Source organism: Podarcis vaucheri, assembly GCF_965113315.1.
Source record: "Podarcis vaucheri genome assembly, chromosome: 13".
In the NCBI taxonomy this organism is placed as follows: domain Eukaryota; kingdom Metazoa; phylum Chordata; class Lepidosauria; order Squamata; family Lacertidae; genus Podarcis; species Podarcis vaucheri.
This window is the reverse complement of record NC_138751.1, coordinates 49,345,292-49,368,033: the sequence shown is the minus strand read 5'-3', so window position 1 is coordinate 49,368,033 and position 22,742 is coordinate 49,345,292. Positions and strand designations below refer to the sequence as shown.

Below are 22,742 nucleotides of genomic sequence, written 5' to 3'. Positions count from 1 at the left end.
CTATGAACCGACCTGGACATCTGAAGTCCTTCTTTGTGTGCCTCCTCCATGAGAGGCTTGGAGGGTGGCAACATGAGAGCGGGGCCTTTTTCATGGTGGTACCCCATTTGTGGAATGCTCTCTCTAGGGCACCTATGTAGCATACCTTTAGGCGCCTGGTGAAAACATTCCTTTTCAACCAGGTCTTCGGCTAATTAAACAATCTGGCCTTTTAAATTGGGGGAGGGGTATTGCTTTCGTTTGTTAATATGTTATGCGTTCTTGTGCTTTTATATTGTCAACCACCCTGTGATCTTCAGAGAAGGGAGGTATAGAAATTTAACAAATAATATAGAGACAGCTAGACTGGTGACTGGGAGCGGCTGCCGAGACCATATAACACCGGTCTTGAAAGACCTACACTGGCTCCCAGTACATTTCTGAGCACAATTCACAGTGTTGGTGCTGACCTTTAAAGCCCTAAACGGCCTCAGTCCAGTATACCTGAAGGAGCGTCTTCACCCCCATCGTTCTGCCCGGACACTGAGGTCCAGTGCCAAGGGCCTTCTGGCGGTTCCCTTGCTGCGAGAAGTGAAGTTACAGGGAACCAGGCAGAGGGCCTTCTCGGTAGTGGCACCCACCCTGTGGAACGCCCTCCCACCAGATGTTAAAGAGAAAAATAACTACCAGACTTTTAGAAGACATCTGAAGGCAGCCCTGTTTAGGGAAGCTTTTAATGTTTAATAGACTATTGTATTTTAATATTCTGTTGGAAGTTACACAGAGTGGCTGGGGAAACTCAGCCAGATGGGAAGGGTATAAATAATAAATTATTATTATTATTACAAAGGGAGAAAGGTAGACAGAGTTACTTCATTTCCATGAGAAAGGAGAGCTGTGTGCGACAGCTGAGGATTTTCTCCGTAAGAGTGATGAAATATACTCAGAATCGCAAAGTGATTCCATGCTCTTTATTCAGCTCATAGTGGTGAGGAGGAATGAATAAAAGTCCCCTCACAGTATCTGCTTTATATACATTATTTACACAATGGGCTGCACATGATTGGCTAATTCCGGAATTCTACTGTAAGCCAATCAGGTTGTGGATTCACTTCTATCTGGAGCAGGATTGGTTGGTTCCTGCCAACCAATCATACTGCTGCATTGTTCTAGGACCAATCAGACTGCTGCATTCTGAATCCTATTGTTCTAGGACCAATCAGACTGCTGCATTTTGGATCCTATTGTTCTAGGACCAATCAGACTGCTGCAGTTTGGATCCTATTCAACTCAGTACATAACAAGTGATCTACTAGGAATTGGACCTACCTGAACCACTTCAAAATAAATTTACTCAACAGCCTGATGGTTGTGTATTTAATGTAGCTAGTGAAGCCTAGTGACTGAGGTGAGAGGGAGAGACAGCTGCCGTTTGAAGCAAAGTCCTCACCTCAAATCTCACCTCTGCAATGATCTCACCAGGTGGCCTCAGGTAACTGTAGCTCTCTCCATCTCTCTCTCTCTCTCAGCCTTCCTTCCCCCCTCCATCCACACAGACTTCTCCCCTCTCCAGTTTAGGAATACAGTGGTACCTCGGGTTAAGTACTTAATTTGTTCCGGAGGTCCGTACTTAACCTGAAACTGTTCTTAACCTGAAGCACTACTTTAGCTAATGGGGCCTTCTGCTGCTGCCGCGCTGCCAGAGCACGATTTCTGTTCTCATCCTGAAGCAAAGTTCTTAACCCAAGGTAATATTTCTGGATTAGCGGAGTCTGTAACCTGAAGCGTATGTAAACCGAGGTACCTCTGTAATAGTACTACTGACCTGCATAATAGGCTTCTTATGATTATTAGTGATCTAAAGACTTACATACAGTGGTACCTCAGGTTACATATGCTTCAGGTTACATACGCTTCAGGTTACAGACTCTGCTAACCCAGAAATAGTACCTTGGGTTAAGAACTTTGCTTCAGGATAAGAACAGAAATCGTGCTCCGGCGGCATGGTGGCAGCAGGAGGCCCCATTAGCTAAAGTGGTGCTTCAGGTTAAGAACAGTTTCAGGTTAAGAACGGACCTCCGGAACGAATTAAGTACTTAACCTGAGGTACCACTGTATAATACTTGGTATTAACTTCCATCTGTAGGGAAGTACTTTCTTACACCCTATCCCAAAGCTTCACCGTTTATTGTGTTGTATTCTCATTTGCCCGGAAAACATGCTCGAAGGGCACAATAGAAATCTCAATAATAAATGCAAATAACAACAACAACAGCTCATTTTCTTCCCGCTAGATTTCAAATGCCCAGCCACCACCAGAGCTGCTTGTTCACTGACCTTTCTTCACTGCTGGCTGTGGCGAAGTAACCGCGACTTCTCTTTCCTTCCATCTTCTGATCTGCTCCTGTCTCATCTTGAAGAACAAGATCTGCTTCTGCTCCTCGCTCAGTTCTGCCAGGAGCTCTGGGTCCACGTACATGTCTGCCAGGATCTGCTTCAGCATGGCTGCACAATGCTCCTGGGCATGGACGGAGGAGACCTGTGGTGCCAAGACTGATCCCCCGGGAGACAGGAAAAGTCACTCTCCTCGCCTGGCCAGGACAACCACCTCGGTGGCCCAAGGAGAAGCAGAAACCTTTCTCCACCCAAGAGACAGAGCAGGAATGCAGGCTGTCCACATGGCAATTACACACTCCCAAATAGCTGCACCTATTTTAGCTCCGACTTCCTGCAAGGACTTCAAAAGTAAACAGAGAGCTCACGGAGGAAACAAATAAATCAAGGACTTGGCTGCCCTCGGATGGAAACTCAGCATCCGGAGCTAAGCAGCCCTTTTACCCATCTCTCTATCCGCACATGTGAACAAAACAACAACTAGGTTCGGAGGATGCTTTGAGCCGACAAGGACGCCTCTGTCAAAGCACTCCCTTCATAGCTAAAGTCACAGGTGTGGCTTACCTCTCTGACTCAGCAAACCCTGCTGTTAGGAGACCAGGAAGTTAATGTATCAACCTCGGGAGAGGCGAACCGTAACCTTTCTCCTCACTTCAAATCTTAAGAAAGGGATCTCTGGCCAATGGCAGAAGAGGGCATGCCCACAGGTAAAAGTGATAGTGGCAATGAGTAAACGCCAAGGGAAAGAAGAGAGGTATTATTCTTCATGGTAAACTGGCATGCACATGGGTGCAATCACATCAGTTCCCAGCATTTGTGACTGGTGGAATTTCTCTTGTGCCAACAGGCCCTTCCCTCCCAATGTAAATAGCAGCTGGAGGGGGGAGATTTTTGGATTGCAGTGGGGAGTGTGTGCGTGTAGCTTCCCCTCCCAGTGGTCCATTTGCTGCCCTGCTCCAGTGGCTGCTGTTTACATTTTTAAACAATGCACATTTTAATTGCATCAACACAATGCCCCAACGAGTTTGGCCCAATGTAAACTTGGCCCAAGGTAAACTAACTCCAGTGAAGACAAGCTCAAAGAGGGAGGTGGTGAAACGTTAAGTGGAGTTATCAAAACCACTCGTAGGACACAAAGATTTTAATACGTCTAAAAAAGAGAGTTTCAAATTTAATCATGGGGTAGCGATGGGGGCACACCTCTTTTTTCCCAATCCAATGATTCAAATATGAAATCCACCCATTTCTAGAAAATTGTCCACCCTACCTGGGCATAGAAAGAAGAAGGTGATTTTAGACAATTAAAACTTTACCCGTGATAGAAAAGCACACCCAGGAAGAAGTATAATTATCAAATACTTTGCAAATAAATAATCATAGGCTGAGACACATCACACACACACACACACACACACACACACACACACACTATATATATATATATATATATACCATAGCATTCTCCAAGTGCTGATCCATAGGCAAGAGGGTGGTCTCAAGTCCCAGCGGGCTTGGGGACAACTTGAAGGTTTGCAGAAGTACAAAAAAATATTTTGGGTAAGAGAACCAAAGGGGCAGCTCCTGCAACAGCCCAACAAGAAGTGGACTGAGCATAGGCAAAGAGCATGGAATGCTGATTGACTGATTGATTGATTGATTGACTGATTGAGGAGGGTGGGGGAATGGAAAACGGGGAGAGAATGTGGAAATAAAGCATTGCTGATAGGCTTGGAGAATAAGCAGAAGTGATCTATGCATCACAGCTGCCTTTGTCATCCTGGTGCCCCAGAGCTCCGGGGCGACAACTCCACTGCAGCATTTTGTCGCAGGTGAGTTTTTGTCGCTTTCTCCAACAGTGATCTCAGTGCTGACAGGACTGGAGCCAAAATGGGGCACTGACCAAAAATAGAGAGAGAGGGTGGTATCCTCTTGCTTAGGAGAATCCAGATGCACACAGACAAGCAATATGTACCGTATTTTTCGCTCTATAACACGCACCTGACCATAACACGCACATAGTTTTTAGAGGAGGAAAACAAGGGAAAAAATATTCTACACGAAACAGTGGATGTATGATTTTTGTGGTTCATGCTGTGGCACCAGACATGTGATCTGACGGTGAGTTTGGGGTAGCCCAATGCAAAAATCCTGAGGATCCATGTGGATCCGTGCTTTGTAACCACGTTTTAAGTGGGGAGGGAGGGAAAAGCACTCAAGGGGCAAGGAACACGCATGGGGTGGGTGGAGAAGGATGCTGCTAATAATGCAGAAGAGGGGTATAAGAGGAGAAGGCTCCTCTCCTCTCCCGCTTTGCTCCTTTAAAGGCTCTGCTTCTCTCCCTCCTCCCTGGCTCGCTGAAAAAAACAGCTCCGGACTCGGGTAAGCGGCTCCTCTCCTCTCCTGCTTTGCTCCTTTAAAGCAAGCAGGCTCTCTGTCCCTCTCTCCTCCCCACTCAGCAGCTCTTCTCCTGCTTTGCTGTTTCAAAGTGAGCCATGGAGGAGGGAAGGAAGGGGAACCATGGATCCTCTGCTCACGACTGCAGCAGATCCCGCCGCCATCCGTAGGCATTCGCTCCATAACACGCACAGACATTTCCCCTTACTTTCTAGGAGGAAAAAAAGTGAGTGTTATAGTGCAAAAAATACGGTGTTTTAAAACCAAAGGAGGCATAAAGGCAAAGCAGGAATAAAAGCAACATGACCAGGCCAATGGGGAGTGAGCCCGCAGGAGTCATAGACAATAAGTGCTAGTTGGGAAATAATAATGGCTCCTAAAACGTTAGAATATCCTGGAGGACAGAACGAGAGGAAAACTGGAACGCTGAATAGGAGCACTCAGATTAGTATTCACCTTTTTATGCAGCAAACCATGGAGTCATAGCTGTCAGGTGTCCCTTATTTGAAGGGACAGTCCCTTATTCCAGCACCATGTCCCGCTGCTGTCCCTTATTGATAGATGTCCTTTAAATGATGTCCCTTAAATTTCAAAGGAAGCAGCTCCTCTCTGCCGGCCAGGGAGGAGGGAGGCTCCAACTGTGTTGCTTGGCTGTGTTGCTCACCCAATAAGAAGTCTAAGAACGACTGGGGGGTGGAGCTTGCATGCCTTGTGTGTGGCTAGTTAATGCAAGCTGAGGGGTTTTTTGAATGAGGACGCCATTTTGTTGCACGTGCTGCTGCAAACTTTGCAGTGCAAAGCAAGACCGGGGAGGCATCTTAAGTTGAGGCTGCATAGGCCTTGTGGTGCATGTGATTCAGATTCTATTCAGTTGAACCTCTGGTTACAAAGTTGGTTGGACAGTGTTCTCGGAGCTACCAACATGAGTTTGACCAGACTGCAGGAGGACAGGAAGACTGGAGTGCCTGAAACAGGTGAGGCTGCAGGTCCCTTATTTTGGCTGCTGGTCCCTTATTTTCAAATCTGTAAGTTGACAGCTATGCCATGGAGTCTAGCTATGAGCAGGTGAGTCTGCATTAGGACAGCAGCCTAGGATTTCATATGTTTTGAGTCCTTGTTGATTTCCCTACCATTCAGAAGGGCTTCAGTTTGATCCTGATCTGCAGACATAAGAAAGTGCACCTCTAACAAACAGGGAGATAATTATACACTACCTTACATGAGGAATATTGTGGTTAGACTTAGGGTAGTTGTTTGGCTATTTTTAAGCGCTTAAAGGTGCCCTTCGCATTGGCTGGGTCCCGTTCCCCCACCCCCTTGCCCCCGCCCAACAGTAATAGCTGCAACTGTGCAACAACAATATAATTCAAGAGTTTTGGCCAAAACATGTTGTGGATCTGTTTGAGGACAGTTTTTGGGAAGAGAGTTCTGCCTTACTGAGGGTCCGTGGAAGAGATGCACTTGGTAAGCACAGATTCGGTTATTGCACTAGATTTTGCTTGCACACTAGAAAGAGAGCCTTGTGTTTGTAGCAGGTCTGTGACTCTCTTTTCTATCTCCAGTACTGCATCTTACAGAACTCAAAGCTAAGTTTCTAACATGTCAGTCAGCGCAGACCAGAAGGAGCTAAATGGACCGATGATCTGATTTAGCTTCTATATTTCTGTCTACACACATCTGGATCTTGAACATTTGATACTGCCTCGTTTCCTGGCAAAGATGTGAAACTGGAGTGGCTCAATTAGTAGAGCATGAGAATCTTAATCTCAAGGTTGTGGGTTTGAGCCCCAGGTTAGACAAAATATTCCTACATTGAAGGGGGTTGGACTACATGACCCTCACAGTCCCGTTCAGCTCTGTGGTTCTATGTGTGTACAGTGGTACCTCAGGTTAAGTACTTAATTCGTTCCGGAGGTGTGTACTTAACCTGAAACTGTTCTTAACCTGAAACACCAATTTAGCTAATGGGGCCTCCTGCTGCCGCCGCACCGCAGGAACACGATTTCTATTCTCATCCTGAAGCAAAGTTCTTAACCTGAAGCACTATTTCTGGGTTAGTGGAGTCTGTAACCTGAAACTTATGTAACCTGAGGTACCACTGTATGTTAATAGTGTTATATCAATTGTTTGCATGAATTTTGTTGGGAGGGGAATTTTGCTGCTGTTGGTGGTTTTTTTTTCTTTTTTTGTATCTTTATTTTAGATTTTGCTGTGATTTATATGGAAATTGTTTAGTATGGTTTTGTATTTTTTAACATTTCATTTATTATCTATAATAATAGCGGCGGGAAGGTAAACGGCGTTTCCGTGCGCTGCTCTGGTTTTGCCAGAAGCGGCTTAGTCATGCTGGCCACACGACCCGGAAAAACTGTCTGCGGACAAACGGCTCCCTCGGCCAGTAAAGCGAGATGAGCGCCACAACCCCAGAGTCGTTCGCGACTGGACTTAACTGTCAGGGTTCCCTTTACCTTTACTTTTTAACATTTATATTATAACCTTCACCCTGCGCAGGTTACATTAAAAAAACCTCCCAGCCAAGAATCAGTCCAGACACGGTCTTAATACCCAAACCTCTAAAACCAATTAGGTACAGGTTATGCTTGTTTTAATCTGTTTTGACTACTGATTGTTAGCCGCCTTGGGTCTCTCTGGTGAAATGGGCGGGGTGAGAAAATGAAAAACAACTGCGCAATCCAAGCCCTGGTCAGGAGCGTGATGGGGCGGCAAAGTCGCAGTCACATCTGGTTCCTCCCAGGGAGTAAGGTGGAGAAGCAGGCTGTTATGTACTGAGTTGAATACAATCCAAACTGCAGAAGTCTGATTGGTCCTAGAACAATAGTATCCAAAAGGCAGCAGTCTGATTGGTCCTAGAATAATGCAGTACTATGATTGGTTGGCAGGAACCACCCAATCCTGCTCCAGATAGAAGTGAATCCACAACCTGATTGGCTTACAGTAGAATTCCGGAATTAGCCAATCATGCGCAGCCCATTGTGTAAATAATGTATATAAAGCAGATACTGTGAGGGGACATTCATTCATTCCTCCTCACCACTATGAGCTGAATAAAGAGCATGAAATCACTTTGCGACTCTGAGTATATTTCACAGGCAAAAGACTGCTCTGGGCTGTGCCAACTTGGAGCTGGTGTAGCAATTGGTCCCAATGCTTCAAGTCACGGAAGTGCAGCTGGCATGGAATCCAGGATGCCCCAGTTGGGTGTTTTCCATGGACTACGGCTGGCAGGCCTCCAGCCAGCAGTGCTTCTGCTCACCTTCACTTTCTGCAGACGGAACGGGTAGCTCCATGTTGGGAAAGACCCCTGCCCTGAATAAATTAATTCCACATTTCCAGAAGTCCCTTGACACCTCAGGGTACATCATTGTCAGGTATGGTGAACACAGGCAATTGGGGAGATCTCTTGACCATATTAGGGACAGGGGTGGCACTGTGTTCTAAACCACTGAAGAAGAAGAAGAGTTTGGATTTGATATCCCGCTTTATCACTACCCGAAGGAGTCTCAAAGCGGCTCACAATCTCCTTTCTCTTCCTCCCCCACAACAAACACTTTGCAAGGTGAGTGGGGCTGACAGACTTCAAAGAAGGTCACCCAGCAGCTGCATGTGGAGGAGCGGGGAAGCGAACCCAGTTCACCAGATTACAAGTCCACCACTCTTAACCACTACACCACACTGGCTCTCTGAGCCTCTTGGGCTTGCTGATCAGAAGGTCGAATCCCCACGACAGAGTGAGCTCCCATTGCTCAGTCCCAGCTCCTGCCAACCTAGCAGTTTGAAAGCACGCCAGTGCAAGTAGATAAATAGGTACCGCTCTGGCGGGAAGGCAAACAGCGTTTCCGTGCGCTGCTCTAGTTTCGATGTTCCATTGCACCAGAAGCGGCTTAGTCATGCTGGCCACATGACCCGGAAAAACTGTCTGCAGACAAACGCCGGCTCCCTTGGCCTGTAAAGCGAGATGAACACCACAACCCAAGAGTTGTCTGCGACTGGACTTAACTGTCAGGGATCCTTTACCTTTTATTGACCATATCAAGATGCTTGGTCCTAGGATAGGAATGACAGCAGGTGACCCATAATCTGGTTTTAGTCTCCAAAGCCATTTTATGCGGCCTTCGGTCATGAACCTATCATGTTTTAAACAAGATGTGACAAAGCATTTGTCAAAAGTTGCAGTGGTAAAAGGGGTTGGGGGAATCAAAGTTGTAATACAGAGAGAGAGTCACTCTCCTAGATTCCATTGTCTCCTGTAAAGGTAAAGGGACCCCTGACCATTAGATCCAGTCGTGCCCGACTCTGGGGTTGCGGCGCTCATCTCGCTTTATTGGCCGAGGGAGCTGGCGTACAGCTTCCGGGTCATGTGGCCAGCAGGACTAAGCCGCTTCTGGCGAACCAGAGCAGCACACAGAAACACAGTTTACCTTCCCGCTGGAGCAGTACCTATTTATCTATTTGCACTTTGACGTGCTTTTGAACTGCTAGGTTGGCAGGAGCAGGGACCGAGCAACGGGAGCTCACCCCGTTGCGGGGATTCGAACCACCGACCTTCTGATCGGCATGGCTCCATGGTTTAACCCACAGCGTCCCTATTGCCTCCTGTAACATTCACAAAACAACATGGGGTTTAAAAATTAAGTACTTATATTTAGTGGTTTTCCTGGGGGAGGGGGGCTGGTACTGAGAGGTCTTGACTGCTAACATGACACCAACTTTATTTATTGTGCAGCCCGACTGTAATAAAGGGGTTTCTTTTGCACGGTTTCGTCTGTCAGAATGCTGCTGGGTGAACAGAACTCTCACCAAGAGATTGGTAATATCTGTGCCAGGAGATTAAAGGGTTAAAGATTTGGGTACTGCCCCATATTCTGCTCCATCTAAAAACATGGTTGGAAATGTCTCTTAGTAAAGTGACCCACAAAGGGGAGTGATGTTGAGAAACTTGGTGGTGCATTGTATGTTAGAAGTATAGAAATTGCACAAATTAGTTCCTTCCTGGAATGCCAAAGGCAGCAATACTTTTGAATACCAGTTTCTGGGAACCCAGGAATCTTTCCCCTGGTTCTCAGGTCCTATTTCCTGGTTTCTCCACAGGCATTTGCTCTTCTTTTGTGGCTAACTCAGGCAAAACTGTCTGATTATGATTATATAGTAGACATTATTGTTTACCCAACGTCGGCCCACAGCGAAGTTAAGTCATGTATCGATACCTTGCTATTCTACCCATAAAGCATTCAACCCTCCGTTAAAACCACCACTTTGCCTGACTGGTTCAACCGTCCAACAAGCAAGCAAGTTTACAAGCACTGGCAAATATTAAATAGATGTTTTTGGTAGGTTTAAAACCCCAAGTGCCAAGTTCCTTCTAGGAACAAGAACAGTAAACAGCTATTATTGCCAGGCTACACCACTTTTTAAAAATAAATAAATCAGTTTTTGTTTAAGATTTCCTTGTGTTACAAAATTAACAAATAGGCTACATCAGTTCTGTCTGCAAGTGTGTCTGTGGAGGGGCAAACAGCCGAATGCTCTCTGTTAAGTTGTGGGTGAACATATCAGACGACACAGCGATTCTTCAAACAGCTCTTGTTTATTCACAGGCCAAAACAGAACTGAACTGAAGAGTTCAGCCAGCCTGCTTATATAGAGCTCTAGTACAACGCAACAGTAACCATTTTCTGTAACTATCCAATCACTGAACGTCACTTTCAATCCCCTTATTTGCATATGTGGACCTGAGTGAAAACTATCTACAGTATCCCCCTGCTGTCCCAGGGTGATAACTTCAGTACATAACACTCTCCCAGGTAGAAAGTGTGCCACCCACATATGCCCCCCTCCTACAAATATTTCACTTGGTGATATTGAACAGGGGGCAACAGGAAGAGCTCAACTCTCCCCCTAACCGCAGACCCAGATTCCTGAGCCCAATGAACAGCTTCTTCGGTATAAAATTTATAATAATTTGCACATTATTCCCCAGCCACTGGGCGGCTTCCAACCGAATCTTAAAAACAATACAGCATCAGACATTAAAAAGTTCCCTAAACAGGGCTGCCTTCAGTTGTCTTTTAAAAGTAAAATACAGTTGTACCTCTGGATGCGAACGGGATCCATTCCGGAGCCCTGTTCACATCCTGAAACAAATGCAACCTGCGTCTGCGGGTCGAGATTCGCCGCTTCTGCGCATGCGCGTGACGTCATCGAGTGTTTGTGTGAGTGGCCAAACCCAGAAGTAACGCACTCTGTTACTTCTGGGTCGCCGCAGAGCATAACCTGAAAACGCTCAACCTGAAGTGCATTTAACCTGAGGTATGACTGTAGTTGTTTATTGCCTTCACATCTGCTGGGAGGGTGTTCCACAGGGCAGGGGCCACTACCGAGAAGGCCCTCTGTCTGGTTTCCTGTAACCCCACTTCTCGCAGCGAGGGAACCACCAGAAGGCCCTCGGCGCTGGACCTCAGTGTCCGAGTAGAACGATGGGGGTGGAGACTCTCCTTCAGGTATACTGGACTGAGGCTGTTTAGGGCTTTAAAGGTCAGCACCAACACTTTGAATTGTGATCGGAAACGTACTGGGAGCCAATAAAATAGCAAAATGCCGCTTTGCTCTTTCGTTGACAGCTCCTCGCAATGATGAAGAACGCGGACCTGCATTTTCTAATTGGAATTATTCTTTCTCCTGCGGTAAGTATTCCCCAGTGCTTCATTCCTCAGCATCTCTGGTTAGGGCTTGGAGAGACACCTGCCCAGTCAGAACCCGGGAGAGCTGCTATTAGTCAGTGTGTAGACAATACCTGAGCTATGTGGCAGCTTCCTCTGCGATTCCTATATGTCCTAATGATCAAGCAAGAGGAAGTGGGTGGCACTGTGGTCTAAACTTTGGGTCGGCAAACTAAGGCCCGGGGGCCGGATCTGGACCAATCGCCTTCTAAATACGGCCCCCGAGACCTGGGAGAAGAGACAGTGGAAGAGGACTGGAAAAAGTTTAAAGACTATCTACAGAAATACTGTAAAATTAATGAATGTTAAGAAGATGCAGGTTAGAAAACAACATGGCACCAGCAAATTAGCTGAAAGAAATATGAGAATAAGTGATGTTTAAGAACAAAGTTGAAATTTGGATTAATATTATGTCTAAATTAATTATTTAAGTATTTGATAAAAATATCTAAAGCTGGAGATATAATATTTGAAAATTACAAAATAAGAGTTGAAATAAGGTGATAAATTGCTGCTCATAATTTTATAATCGGGAATACATGAAAGGGAGATGTGAGGAAGTCTGAAAGGTTATGGAAATATGGTTTTTGGACATTTGATTTTTGTTGTATTTTTTTTTCTATTCTGTGTTAACTCTTCTGTTTTTTTCTTTCTTTGTTTGTTTGTATTATCTTGGTGATGGTATTTTATGTGTTCGGTGATTTACTGTTAAAAACCTTAATAAATATCTTTTAAATACGGCCCACGGACAGTCCAGGAATCAGTGTATTTTTACATGAGTAGAATGTGTCCTTTTATTTAAAAGGGTTTTTTTGTGGGGCATAGGAATGCATTCATTTTTTTCCTTTCCAAAATATAGTCCGGCCCCCCACAAGGTCTGAGGGACAATGGACCGGCCCCCTGCTGAAAAAGTTTGCTGATTGCTGGTAAACCATTGAGCCTCTTATGCTTGTCGATCGGAAGGTTGGTTGTTCGAATCCCCGCGACGGGGTGAGCTCCCGTTGCTCTGTCCCTGCTGCTGCCAACCCAGCAGTTCGAAAGCACACCAGTGCAAGTAGATAAATAGGTACCGCTGTGGCGGGAAGGCAAATGACGTTTCCATGCGCTCTGGTTTCCGTCACGGTGTTCCGTTGCGCCAGAAGCGGTTTAGTCCTGCTGGCCACATGACCCGGAAAGCTGTCTGTGGACAAACAGCAGCTCCCTCGGCCTGAGAGCGAGATGAGCGCCGCAACCCCATAGTTGCTTTTGACAGGACTTAACCATCCAGGAGTCCTTTACCTTTACTTATCAAGCATTGGAGCAAGGGCTGGAGATGCTTCAGTTCAAAGCCTGTAGCATGGTTACTTGCAAGTAGGACTCTGAGATGGGTGATTGGACGTTATGCCAGTGGTGCTGAAACTTTTTTTCTCCGAGCCTCACTTTCAGAATAAAAATTTGCTCACGCCATACTGATTTTTTTTAATCGACCTGTCAATAAACCTCACTGATTATTTTATTGTCCTCTTGACAACAGGACAGCATCTTCCTGAGGGCAGCAGACTCACTTAGGGGGTGCAGGGCAGGCCACAAGGTACATGTGCCCACCTCCTCCAGCATTTACTGACTGTGGGTTCTGCTTCACACTGTCTAATGGTAGGGCCGGTGTTGGTAGGAAATCGTTAAAAGTCCTTAACAGGAACAGCAGGCTACGCTGTTATTAATTAGATGATTAATAAGATTATTAATAAGATGATAATGTATACAGTCACACCTCGGATCTCAAACGCCTTGGCTCCTGAACAAATTGGCTCCTGAATGATCGAAACCCGGATATCAGTGTTCCAGTTTTCGAACGATTTTCAGAAGCCGAACGTCTGACCGGCCTTCCGCAGCTTCCGATTGGCTGCAGGAGCTTCCTTCAGCCAATCAGAAGCTGTGTTTGGGTTTCCAAACATTTTGGAAGTTTAACAGGATTCTGTTTGACTTTCAAAGTATGACTGTATCTGCAAAGAAAGGGGTCTTCCTTTGGAAATGAAAAATTAGCTACAGGTTTTTTGTTTTTGCTTACTGAACTTCTCTGAAAAAGGGTAGATCCAGATTAAATGGATTAAAAGACGCATCAAAGAGCCTTATCTCCTTACATTTAATTGGTAAAAAAAAAGGCTCAGCCATCTCTTTCCAGGTGCATAAGATATTCCAAAATCCCTTGGGCAGGATAAATGCCCCTAATCAGAGCTTTTTTCCAGCTGGAACTCTATTCTGGCCCCTCTTTTTTCTAGAAAAATAGCACTGTCCCTAATGATCACCACATATTGACATCTTGCATATATTCTGTTTCTATTTCTTGGGCAGATTGTGGCAACCTATCCCGTTTCAAACCACGGGGCTCACTATGCAAAACTGGTAAGTGCAAAGTTCAGCAGCAGCTGCTGTTGTCTTAAAATTAATATGCACTTTAATTAGAATTGAAATTTTAATTAAAATTAATTGATTGAGCAATTAAATACATTAAAATTAAATTTTAATTCACAATTAAATTAACTTTTAATTAACATTAATGAATATGCACTTTAACTCCCTTAACGAAACGTGGAGGTCAACATCAAAAGAGATGTTGTGAAACATGTTTCAAGTATAATTACACTTCATCAAGGGAAATAGCGCCTCTTATAATATCCTAATTATGCATAAGATAAACTGCATAGCAAAGATTTTATCTTTCTTTGATCCATTCAAGCTTTTTCCGCCTCCCATACTGGCCAGACTATTGTCCATAGCTGTCAACTTGCAGATTTGAAAATAAGGGACCAGCGGCCTCAAAAATAAGGGATCAGCAGCCAAAATAAGGAGTTTTCCGGAAACAGTTATGTTCAACTTCTGAGCCCCTCCGAGCCAAAGGCAGAAAGCCCAGTCAGCAGCCAAACAAAGCCTCAAGCAGTGGTTCCCACAGCGCAGCAACCTGGCAAAGGGGATGCAGCAAGGGAAACCACTGTCATCTCTCCGCTGGGAAGCGCTGAGCAAAGGCGAATCCCCAGGCAACGCGGTCAATTTGATCGGCACAAGGCATGCAAGCTCCACCCCCCAGTCATTCTTCGACTCCTTATTTTTATCTTGCATTTTTCTGCTGCGAACTGCCCTGATGTCTTCGGATGAAGGGCGGGAATGCAAATTTAAGAAATAAATAAAAGCTAAATATATAGATTTTTTGATGTCAGCACCTAGGGCCCTCAAAAGACCTCCGTTTAAACATGGACATATGAAAATAACCTTCTCTTTCCTTGCCCTTCAACAGGTCTCAAGAGTCAACAGCTACAAACCTTTCCCGCAGCAGGTATAATGAATCTCTTACACCAATCGCTGCTAGTTTGGAATGAAAGCAAATTGGAATTTTGCAATGTATTCCGAGATACTGCTCAGATCATCCCTACAGAACAGTTTTACCGATAAACCTGCCCATCTCTTTTACCAGTTACTGTTTTCTGTTTGGGTTTTAACTGTTTTGGTTATATCTTATACCTCCTTCACACTGAGAGAGGGGTGTGTGTGTGGAAACGATGCATAAATACATAAAATAATAAATCACACACAAAAATACAAGCGGCGCTAGGGAAATAAAGCAGCATTTCGGTCTGTTTAGGAAGTGGTAGGTGCAAATACCCCCTCAGGGTGCAGACACCGAAAATGGAGGCAGTATTAGCAGGACAGAAAAGGGAAATAAGGTTGACCATTATTTTATGTTTCCCCTTTCTTCTGTTTTCCCACAGGTGATGCTGCCGCAGCAGCTTTGCGTAAGTGTTTGCTAATCTCCAAACTCCCCCCAGAAGAGCTGCCCAGACCTTTCCTAAAAATTAAAAGTTTGCTCCTATCTTAGAGTTGAAGCCAATGTTCATTAAATACCATATTTTTCTCTCTATAAGACGCACCAGACCACAAGACGCACCTAGTTTTTGGAGGAGGAAAACAAGAAAAAAAATATTCTGAATCTCAGAAGCCAGAACAGCAAGAGGGATTCGCTGTGCAGTGAAAGCAGCAATCCCTCTTGATTCAGGTTCTGGCTTCTGGGATAGCTGCGCAGCCTGCATTCGCTCCATAAGACGCACACACATTCCCCCTTACAGTGGTGCCCCGCAAGACGAATGCCTCGCAAGACGGAAAACTCGCTAGACGAAAGAGTTTTCCGTTTTGGAGGTGCTTCGCAAAACGAATTTCCTATGGGCTTGCTTCGCAAGACGAAAATGTCTTGCGAGTTCCTGCGGGGTTTTTTCCCTCCCCCCCTTGCTAAGCCGCTAAGCCGCTTATCAGCTGATCTGATAAGCTGATAAGCCACTAAAAGCCGCTAATAGCGCTAATCCGCTAATCCGTCAATGGGCTTGCTTCGCAAGACGAAAAAACCGCTAGACAAAGAGAATCACAGAACGGATTCTTTTCGTCTTGCGAGGCACCACTGTACTTTTTAGGAGGGAAAAGGTAAGTCTTATAGAGCAAAAAATACGGTACTGCTCACTTGCTCGGGGCAGCAATCGGAGAGCACCGATGTTTCTTTCCCAAACTCACGGGAGGGAAAATGAGGGCTAGTACCTTGTTTTGCAGATTTTAGACGTCATGCCAGATCCATCAGGAGAAGGCGGCATGAATCCTGACTTTTCTGTTCCTCTGTCTCTTCCCTACAGAGTGGATCTCGCCTGCCTTTTGCAGACAGCAGTGACAGCAGCGGTGGCCTAGGCTACCGGGCAAGTCGCTGCACGTTCCTGAGACTGGTAATTTACCCGTAAACTTGTTTTTGTCTCGCCCAGGGATGGGCAACCCAAGGGCTTAATGTGGCACGTTGCTGTTTGGCCTACTTTAAAAAGGGGTCATGCGTTGAGCAGGATCTGTCCCTCCCTTGCTAGCCTCCTGGGTGAGGAGGAAGATGAAATTAGAAAGAGAGAAGGGTGGGGGTGTCAGAAAGTAAATCACGAAAATCTTTAATAATAAGGAAAAAAAGAAAAAAGAAAATAAGAAAATAATGTCCCTGTCACCAGAACAGCCCCCTGCGGAGGCAGCATTCAACTAAGTTTTACTCAAAGTAGACCCACTGAAGCGAATGAACATCACTAAGCAATCTCTGCTGATTTCAGTGGGTCTTCTGTGAGTAAAACTTTGCTGAATACTCCGTGTGTTTCACAGCAACATCCATCCCTACCTCGCCGTTTTAATATTTGCTCAGCTGCCCTCGTGTCTGGTTGGGAAAAATCAAGCAATTAGAGATTTGGGTCCAGCTTCCTGTTTTTAAGTCACTTCTCGTAACTATGCCTGTAAGATTCCTAAACAGGTGACTTTTTATTTTATTTTAATACAAGGCTCCTGATATATTATTTCACCTACACTGAAAATCACCAATAGGACGTAACGGGGCTTAGAACTGTGTTGTGATTTATAATGCGATGCACAGGATATAAAACAAAAAAGTAGCCATTGCTGCCCTGTGAAGGGATAAAGGCAATTTGAGCACACAATGGCTGGATACACACCATCCATTTACAGTGGTACCTCAGGTTACATACGCTTCAGGTTACAGACTCCGCTAACCCAGAAATAGTACCTCGGGTTAAGAACTTTGCTTCAGGATGAGAACAGAAATTGTGCTCCGGCGGCGCGGCAGCAGCGGGAGGCCCTGTTAGCTAAAGTGGTGCTTCAGGTTAAGAACAGTTTCAGGTTAAGAACAGACCTCCGGAACGAATTAAGTACTTAACTCGAGGTACCACTGTAAAGCTACAGTATTGACTCCCCCACCAAGAATCTGGGAACTGTAGTTTGTCAAGGGTTCTGTGAGGGGAAAACTAAATTTCCCAGGAATTTTTTTTTTTGGGGGGGTCATGTGTTCCAAATTCAAATGTTACACACGGCTAGGCGTATTTGAGCAGATCCGAAGTAAGACTTTTAATATCTTCCCAGCGGGGAGCATGCAAGCCTTGGGAGCAAGCCCTGCTGAGAGGTCCATAGTAATAATAATAATAATAATTTTTATTTATACCCCGCCATCCCTGGCCAAAATCGGGCTCAGAGCGGCTAACATCAAATGTATTAACACATTAGCATAAAATTGAGCAATCAATTAAAATACATCCTAAAATCAGATCAGGATCAGAATAAAATCCAATCAGATGGTAACCCGCAGATTAGGGTTGGGGTCCTGCAATGCTCACCAGGCCCAACTGTTTGTGCTGAATTTATATGGGCCTGTGAGAGAAATTGGGAGGCCATTTTCATGCAAGTTCTTTCACCAGGCCGGGGCCACAGCCGAAAAGGCCCTGGCCCTGGTCGAGGCCAGTCTAATCTCCTTGAGGCTTGGGACCTCCAAGATGTTATTATTTGTGGAACATAAGGTCCTCCGTGGGGCATACCAGGAGAGGTGGTCCCATAGGTAAAGGGACCCCTGACCATTAGGTCCAGTCATGGCCGACTCTGGGGTTGCGGTGCTCATCTCGATTTATTGGCCGAGGGAGCCGGCGTACAGCTTCCGGGTCATGTAGCCAGCATGACTAAGCCGCTTCTGGTGAACCAGAGCAGCACACAGAAACGCCATTTACCTTCCCGCCAGATCGGTACCTATTTATCTACTTGCACTTTGACATGCTTTCAAACTGCTAGGTTGGCAGGAGCAGGGACCGAGCAACGGGAGCTCACCCCTCACGGGGATTCGAACCGCCGACCTTCTGATCGGCAAGCCCTAGGCTCTGTGGTTTAACCCACAGCGCCACCCACGTCCCTGGTCCTGTAGGTACAAGATACTTAAAAAGTATTTCAGACAAGGCAGATAAGCATGGTGAGGGCTGTTTTCCTGCATCTGTAATGCCTACAGCTTCTCAGTGTTGTGCTGCATCCAGCAATTGCTGATGACATTTGCCTAATCGCAAATCACACAGTGTGTTTTAGAACAGTATCAAAGGGAAGAATGGAGTAAATTTGTAGTGCATATATGGAATAATTGTAGAAGTTTAAAAACTTTAGCAGGTTTAACGTAATTCTTGTGATGTGGGTGGAGTGTAAATAAGAATCTGTAAGAGTGGATGTTAATTTATGAAAGTCGAAGCAAGGAAGGAAGGAAGTCTGAGCGCGATATAGCGCAGGGTAAATAAGAAAATACTAAAATGTTGAATGTAAGAGTTTATGTATTATTTAAATTTGTTTTTGAAAATTTAATAAAAAGCATTTGGGGGACAAAATAGAACAGTATTGAAGGCAGTGCTGGAGCGAGAAGTACAGTGGTACCTCTACTTATGAAAGCGATCTGTTTAGGGGTGCTGTTCACATCCTGAAAAGTCCGTAAGTAGAGCGCAGGTTGCTTCTGCGCGTGCGGTGAACCAGGAAGTAAACCATTCCAGGTTTGCCGCGTTCGTAACCTGAAAAGCCGCAATGTGAAGCAAACGTAACGAGGTATGGCTGTACTGCTCTTAAAATCCCAGCTCTTAAAATTGTAGCGTATTCTCTGAAACACAGTGCCACCTTGTGGGAAGTTAGGTTGAATATAACGCACTAAAAATGTGCTGAAAAGCTCTTGAGGTGACAATACTCAGCGACGAATTCTTTCCAACCGCAGCAGCGATGCTTTGGAGCAGATCTTTATCCTTTGCTGCTAGCTGTACACCTGAGAAGTGTGTAATATACTCGGGGTATGCAAGCTGGGATAGCTAGATTCTATCTGTATTCCAGAATACCTTAGCAGAACAGGCAGAGAGCATTTTCGTCCCAACAGCCCCAAATCCCAGTGTATGAGAAGGGTGGACAAAGGGCTGCAGGGTTAAAGGAAACTTAATAATCAGGGAGACTGCTAAATGTCTTACTTAAGAGGCCATTTTACTTCTGGTGTGTTTATTGCCGTGCAGAATTAAAGATATATATTAAAGATGGCTTTTCCCTCCTTCAATGAGCAACGATTTTAAGTCGTATACAGTGGTACCTCGGGTTACATACGCTTCAGGTTACAGACTCCGCTAACCCAGAAATAGTACCTCGGGTTAAGAACTTTGCTTCAGGACGAGAACAGAAATCGTGCTCCAGCGGCAGCAGGAGGCCCCATTAGCTAAAGTGGTGCTTCAGGTTAAGAACAGTTTCAGGTTAAGAACGGACCTCCGGAACGAATTAAGTACTTAACCTGAAGTACCACCGTATTACAATATTTGGCAATTCTATTTGTAAGGCAGATCAACATTACCACCCCTGTTGCAAATGGAGCCTAAGGCTGAGAGATGAGTAGCTTGCCTAAGACCATCTAAGGGAGTTCATGGCAGAGGCAACACTTGTGCTGGAGACTTTTCAATTTCACAGTTCCATTTCCTCAGCTCATTTGCACTGAGGTTGCATAATGGAATCATAGAATTGTTGAGTTTGGGGGGACCCTGAGGATCATCATCACCTCTCCCGGTATGCCCCACAGAGAGCCTCAAGGTCCATAAATAGCAACACCCTAGTGGTCCCGGGCCCTAAGGAAGTTAGATTAGCTTCAACCAGAGCCAGGGCCTTTTCAACACTGGCCCCGGCCTGGTGGAACGCTCTGCCTCATGAGACCAGGGCCCTGTGGGATCTGATTTCTTTCCGCAGGGCCTGTAAGACAGAGTTGTTCCGCCTGGCCTTTGGCTTGGAGCCAGTTTGATTCCCTCCCTCCCTCCCTCTCTTTCTTTTTTCTTTTCCTCCTGCGATGAGGCTACATTTTAATATTTTAATGTTTCAATATTTTAATGTTGTATTTTAATTTTGTTTTTAAGTTGTATTCATTCAACTTGTTTTTATTATTGCTTGTTACCCGCCCTGAGCCTGGCCTTGCCTGGGGAGGGCGGGGTATAAATAAAAACTATTATTATTATTATTATTATTATTATTATTATTATTATTATTATTATTATTTCCAACCCGTGCAATGCAGGAATATGTAACTTTCCCCAGTGAGGCTTGAACCTGCAACCTTGGATGTTATCAGCACCATGCTGTATCCAACTGCTAATACGCAAACTCTTGATTTGATGAGCCAGTTGGTTTGAGTAAGTTGGCTTCTATTGCTTGACAACTCTCACCATAAAAGGTTCAGTCCAGCGTGTTCACAGTTCCTACATTTTCTTCACAGCCCAGCCAGCGGCTCCACACAATGGCAAAAATCCCCAGAAGGCAAACAGACATGTTGGCAATGAAGGCGCCAAGTGTTCCAGCATCCAGCACGATCAAGCCGGGTGTAAGAGTAGACCTCCTTGGAGCCACATCACCATTTACTTTCCTGAAGATCCACTCTCCAAGCTACTTGCCCCGGCCTAGTAGCATCCCTGCTGCATTCCCTCACGCCAAGCCCTTGGGACCCGATTCAGAGACCCGAGGAAGGGACTACCCAGCGATTACGACGAGTGAGTCTCCTCTAGACAGCCTAGGTACAACACGTCCCACCTCTCATACCACGAAAGAACCCAGAGGGGATGCTTAACCATAAATCCAGGCGTCTTGGTTCTGCAAACAGCCCATAAATAACTGGGCTCCTGGTTCTGAAGAGACAGCTAATACCCAGGAACATTTCTGGTGTGACTTGCAGCCGATTCCAGAGAAAATGTGGAGGGAACGGCGCAAGCCCATTTATCAGGTTCAAATGACGCTTACGCATGCAACTTGAGAAAATTTGCATTGTTTATTCCAATTCTCTCAGTAATAGAACTATGCAAGCAATGAAATTCTGCCATTAACCATTATTCCTTCTTACTCAGCCACCCATCAGGCTTCTGAAAGAGGCATTGTTCACAGTTTGGAGCGCAAGATCACAGCTTAACCGGTAGAAACTTGCTGGGAGCTGGGGTTATCAGGAAAAGGAGTTCTGTCCTTGGTACTATGTTGTTTCATTGAAAAACATGGGACTCCTGACACAGGGAAGTGCAAGGTGATCATAGAATCATAGAGTTGGAAGAGACCACAAGGGCCATCGAGTCCAACCCCCTGCCAAGCAGGAAACACCATCAGAGCACTCCTGACATATGGTTGTCAAGCCTCTGCTTAAAGACCTCCAAAGTAGGAGACTCCACCACACTCCTTGGCAGCAAATCCCACTGTCGAACAGCTCTTACTGTCAGGAAGTTCTTCCTAATGTTTAGGTAGAATCTTCTTTCTTATAGTTTGGATCTATTGCTCCGTGTCCGCTTCTCTGGAGCAGCAGAAAACAACCTTTCTCCCTCCTCTATGTGACATCCTTTTATATATTTGAACATGGCTATCATATCACCCCTTAACCTCCTCTTCTCCAGGCTAAACATGATGATGACAGTAGCAGGGCAAATGTGTGAGTCTTGTCTCCTGTCTGTCCTCTGTATGATTTGACAGCAAGATTTCTCACCCATTCATAATTTCCATTTATTCCTATTTTCTCTCTCTTAAGTACATCCCAATGGGGAACTACGCATTTAATTTAGCCAAGGATGGGCCGTCTAGTTGTTGTTACATGGCAATGTCCATCATCCCTGACACCATGGCAGAAGCCAAAGGGAGTTGGGAGTCCATCTGAAAAGTGGCACAGTGCCCATCTGAAAAGCCACAGATATCTCATCCCTCATTCCTGCGCTGGTCAGTCCTGTCACGGTGACATATTGGTGATGTTTTGCAATTTCAATCTTTCCTAAATAAAAAAAGTGAAAGACACTCGAGTGCATTATTATACTATTGCCACAATAAGCAATAGTGCTCTGTTCGTTTTGGTATGATAACTACTGTATTTTTCGCTCTATAGGACGCACCAGATGATAGGACGCACCTAGTTTGGAGGGGGAGGAAACAAGAAAAAAAAATTGAATCCCAGAAGCCATAATAGCAAGAGGGATCTGGCTTCTGGGATAGCCTCTTGCTGTTCTGGCTTCTGGGATAGCCGCTGGGATAGCTGGTCTAGCTTTGCGCGAAGCCTCCGCAGGGCACGGGGAGCCTTCATCCCCATGCCCTGCGGAGGCTTCACGGGGCCATCCAAAAGCGAGAATAGCTAGAGGGAGTGCTGCGCAGCGCAAGTTCCCAGAGATTCTTCCTCTCCCGGCTTCAGCGAAAGGAACCCGAAGCCTTTGGAGCGCAGTGCGAGGTCTCGCTGCACTCTAAAGGCTTCAGGCGGCTATACCTGAAGCCTGGAGAGTGAGAAGGGTCGGTGTGCAGCGACCCCTCTCGCTCTCCAGGCTTCAGCGAAAGCAACGCGTAGCCTCCGGAGCGTGGAGGGAGCGCTCCCTCTGCGCTTTGGAGGCTTCGCGTTGCTTTCGCTGAAGCCAATGAGCCTGC

The 22,742-nt window shown here is 45.6% G+C and overlaps 2 protein-coding genes across 2 annotated transcripts in view; one reads left to right on the top strand and one right to left on the bottom strand.

Annotated features, from left to right (window-relative positions):
* Positions 1 to 2,931, bottom strand: part of SH2D4A (SH2 domain containing 4A) — a 31,964-nt gene extending 29,033 nt beyond the window's left edge. The window contains exon 1 of the mRNA XM_082195204.1: positions 2,317 to 2,931. Within this exon, the coding sequence (XP_082051330.1) occupies positions 2,317 to 2,482 (166 nt within the window). The 5' untranslated portion in view covers positions 2,483 to 2,931. The remainder of the gene's footprint in view (positions 1 to 2,316) is intronic.
* A 3,223-nt stretch (positions 2,932 to 6,154) lies between these two features.
* Positions 6,155 to 22,583, top strand: LOC309516318 (uncharacterized protein). The gene is made up of 8 exons (XM_082195127.1): positions 6,155 to 6,231; positions 11,406 to 11,468; positions 13,836 to 13,886; positions 14,776 to 14,814; positions 15,248 to 15,271; positions 16,154 to 16,240; positions 20,584 to 21,368; positions 21,737 to 22,583. Exons 1-7 carry the CDS (start codon positions 6,223 to 6,225, stop codon positions 20,929 to 20,931), a joined length of 621 nt encoding a protein of 206 aa, XP_082051253.1. The 5' UTR covers positions 6,155 to 6,222; the 3' UTR covers positions 20,932 to 21,368; positions 21,737 to 22,583.
* Positions 22,584 to 22,742: the final 159 nt, after the last annotated feature.

Bases quoted from the DNA above. Each gene is read 5' to 3' on its own strand.
- LOC309516318 (XM_082195127.1), top strand. The intron at 11,469-13,835 runs GTAAGTATTCCC...TTTCTTGGGCAG, and splicing joins GAATTATTCTTTCTCCTGCG to ATTGTGGCAACCTATCCCGT. The intron at 15,272-16,153 runs GTAAGTGTTTGC...TCTTCCCTACAG, and splicing joins TGCTGCCGCAGCAGCTTTGC to AGTGGATCTCGCCTGCCTTT.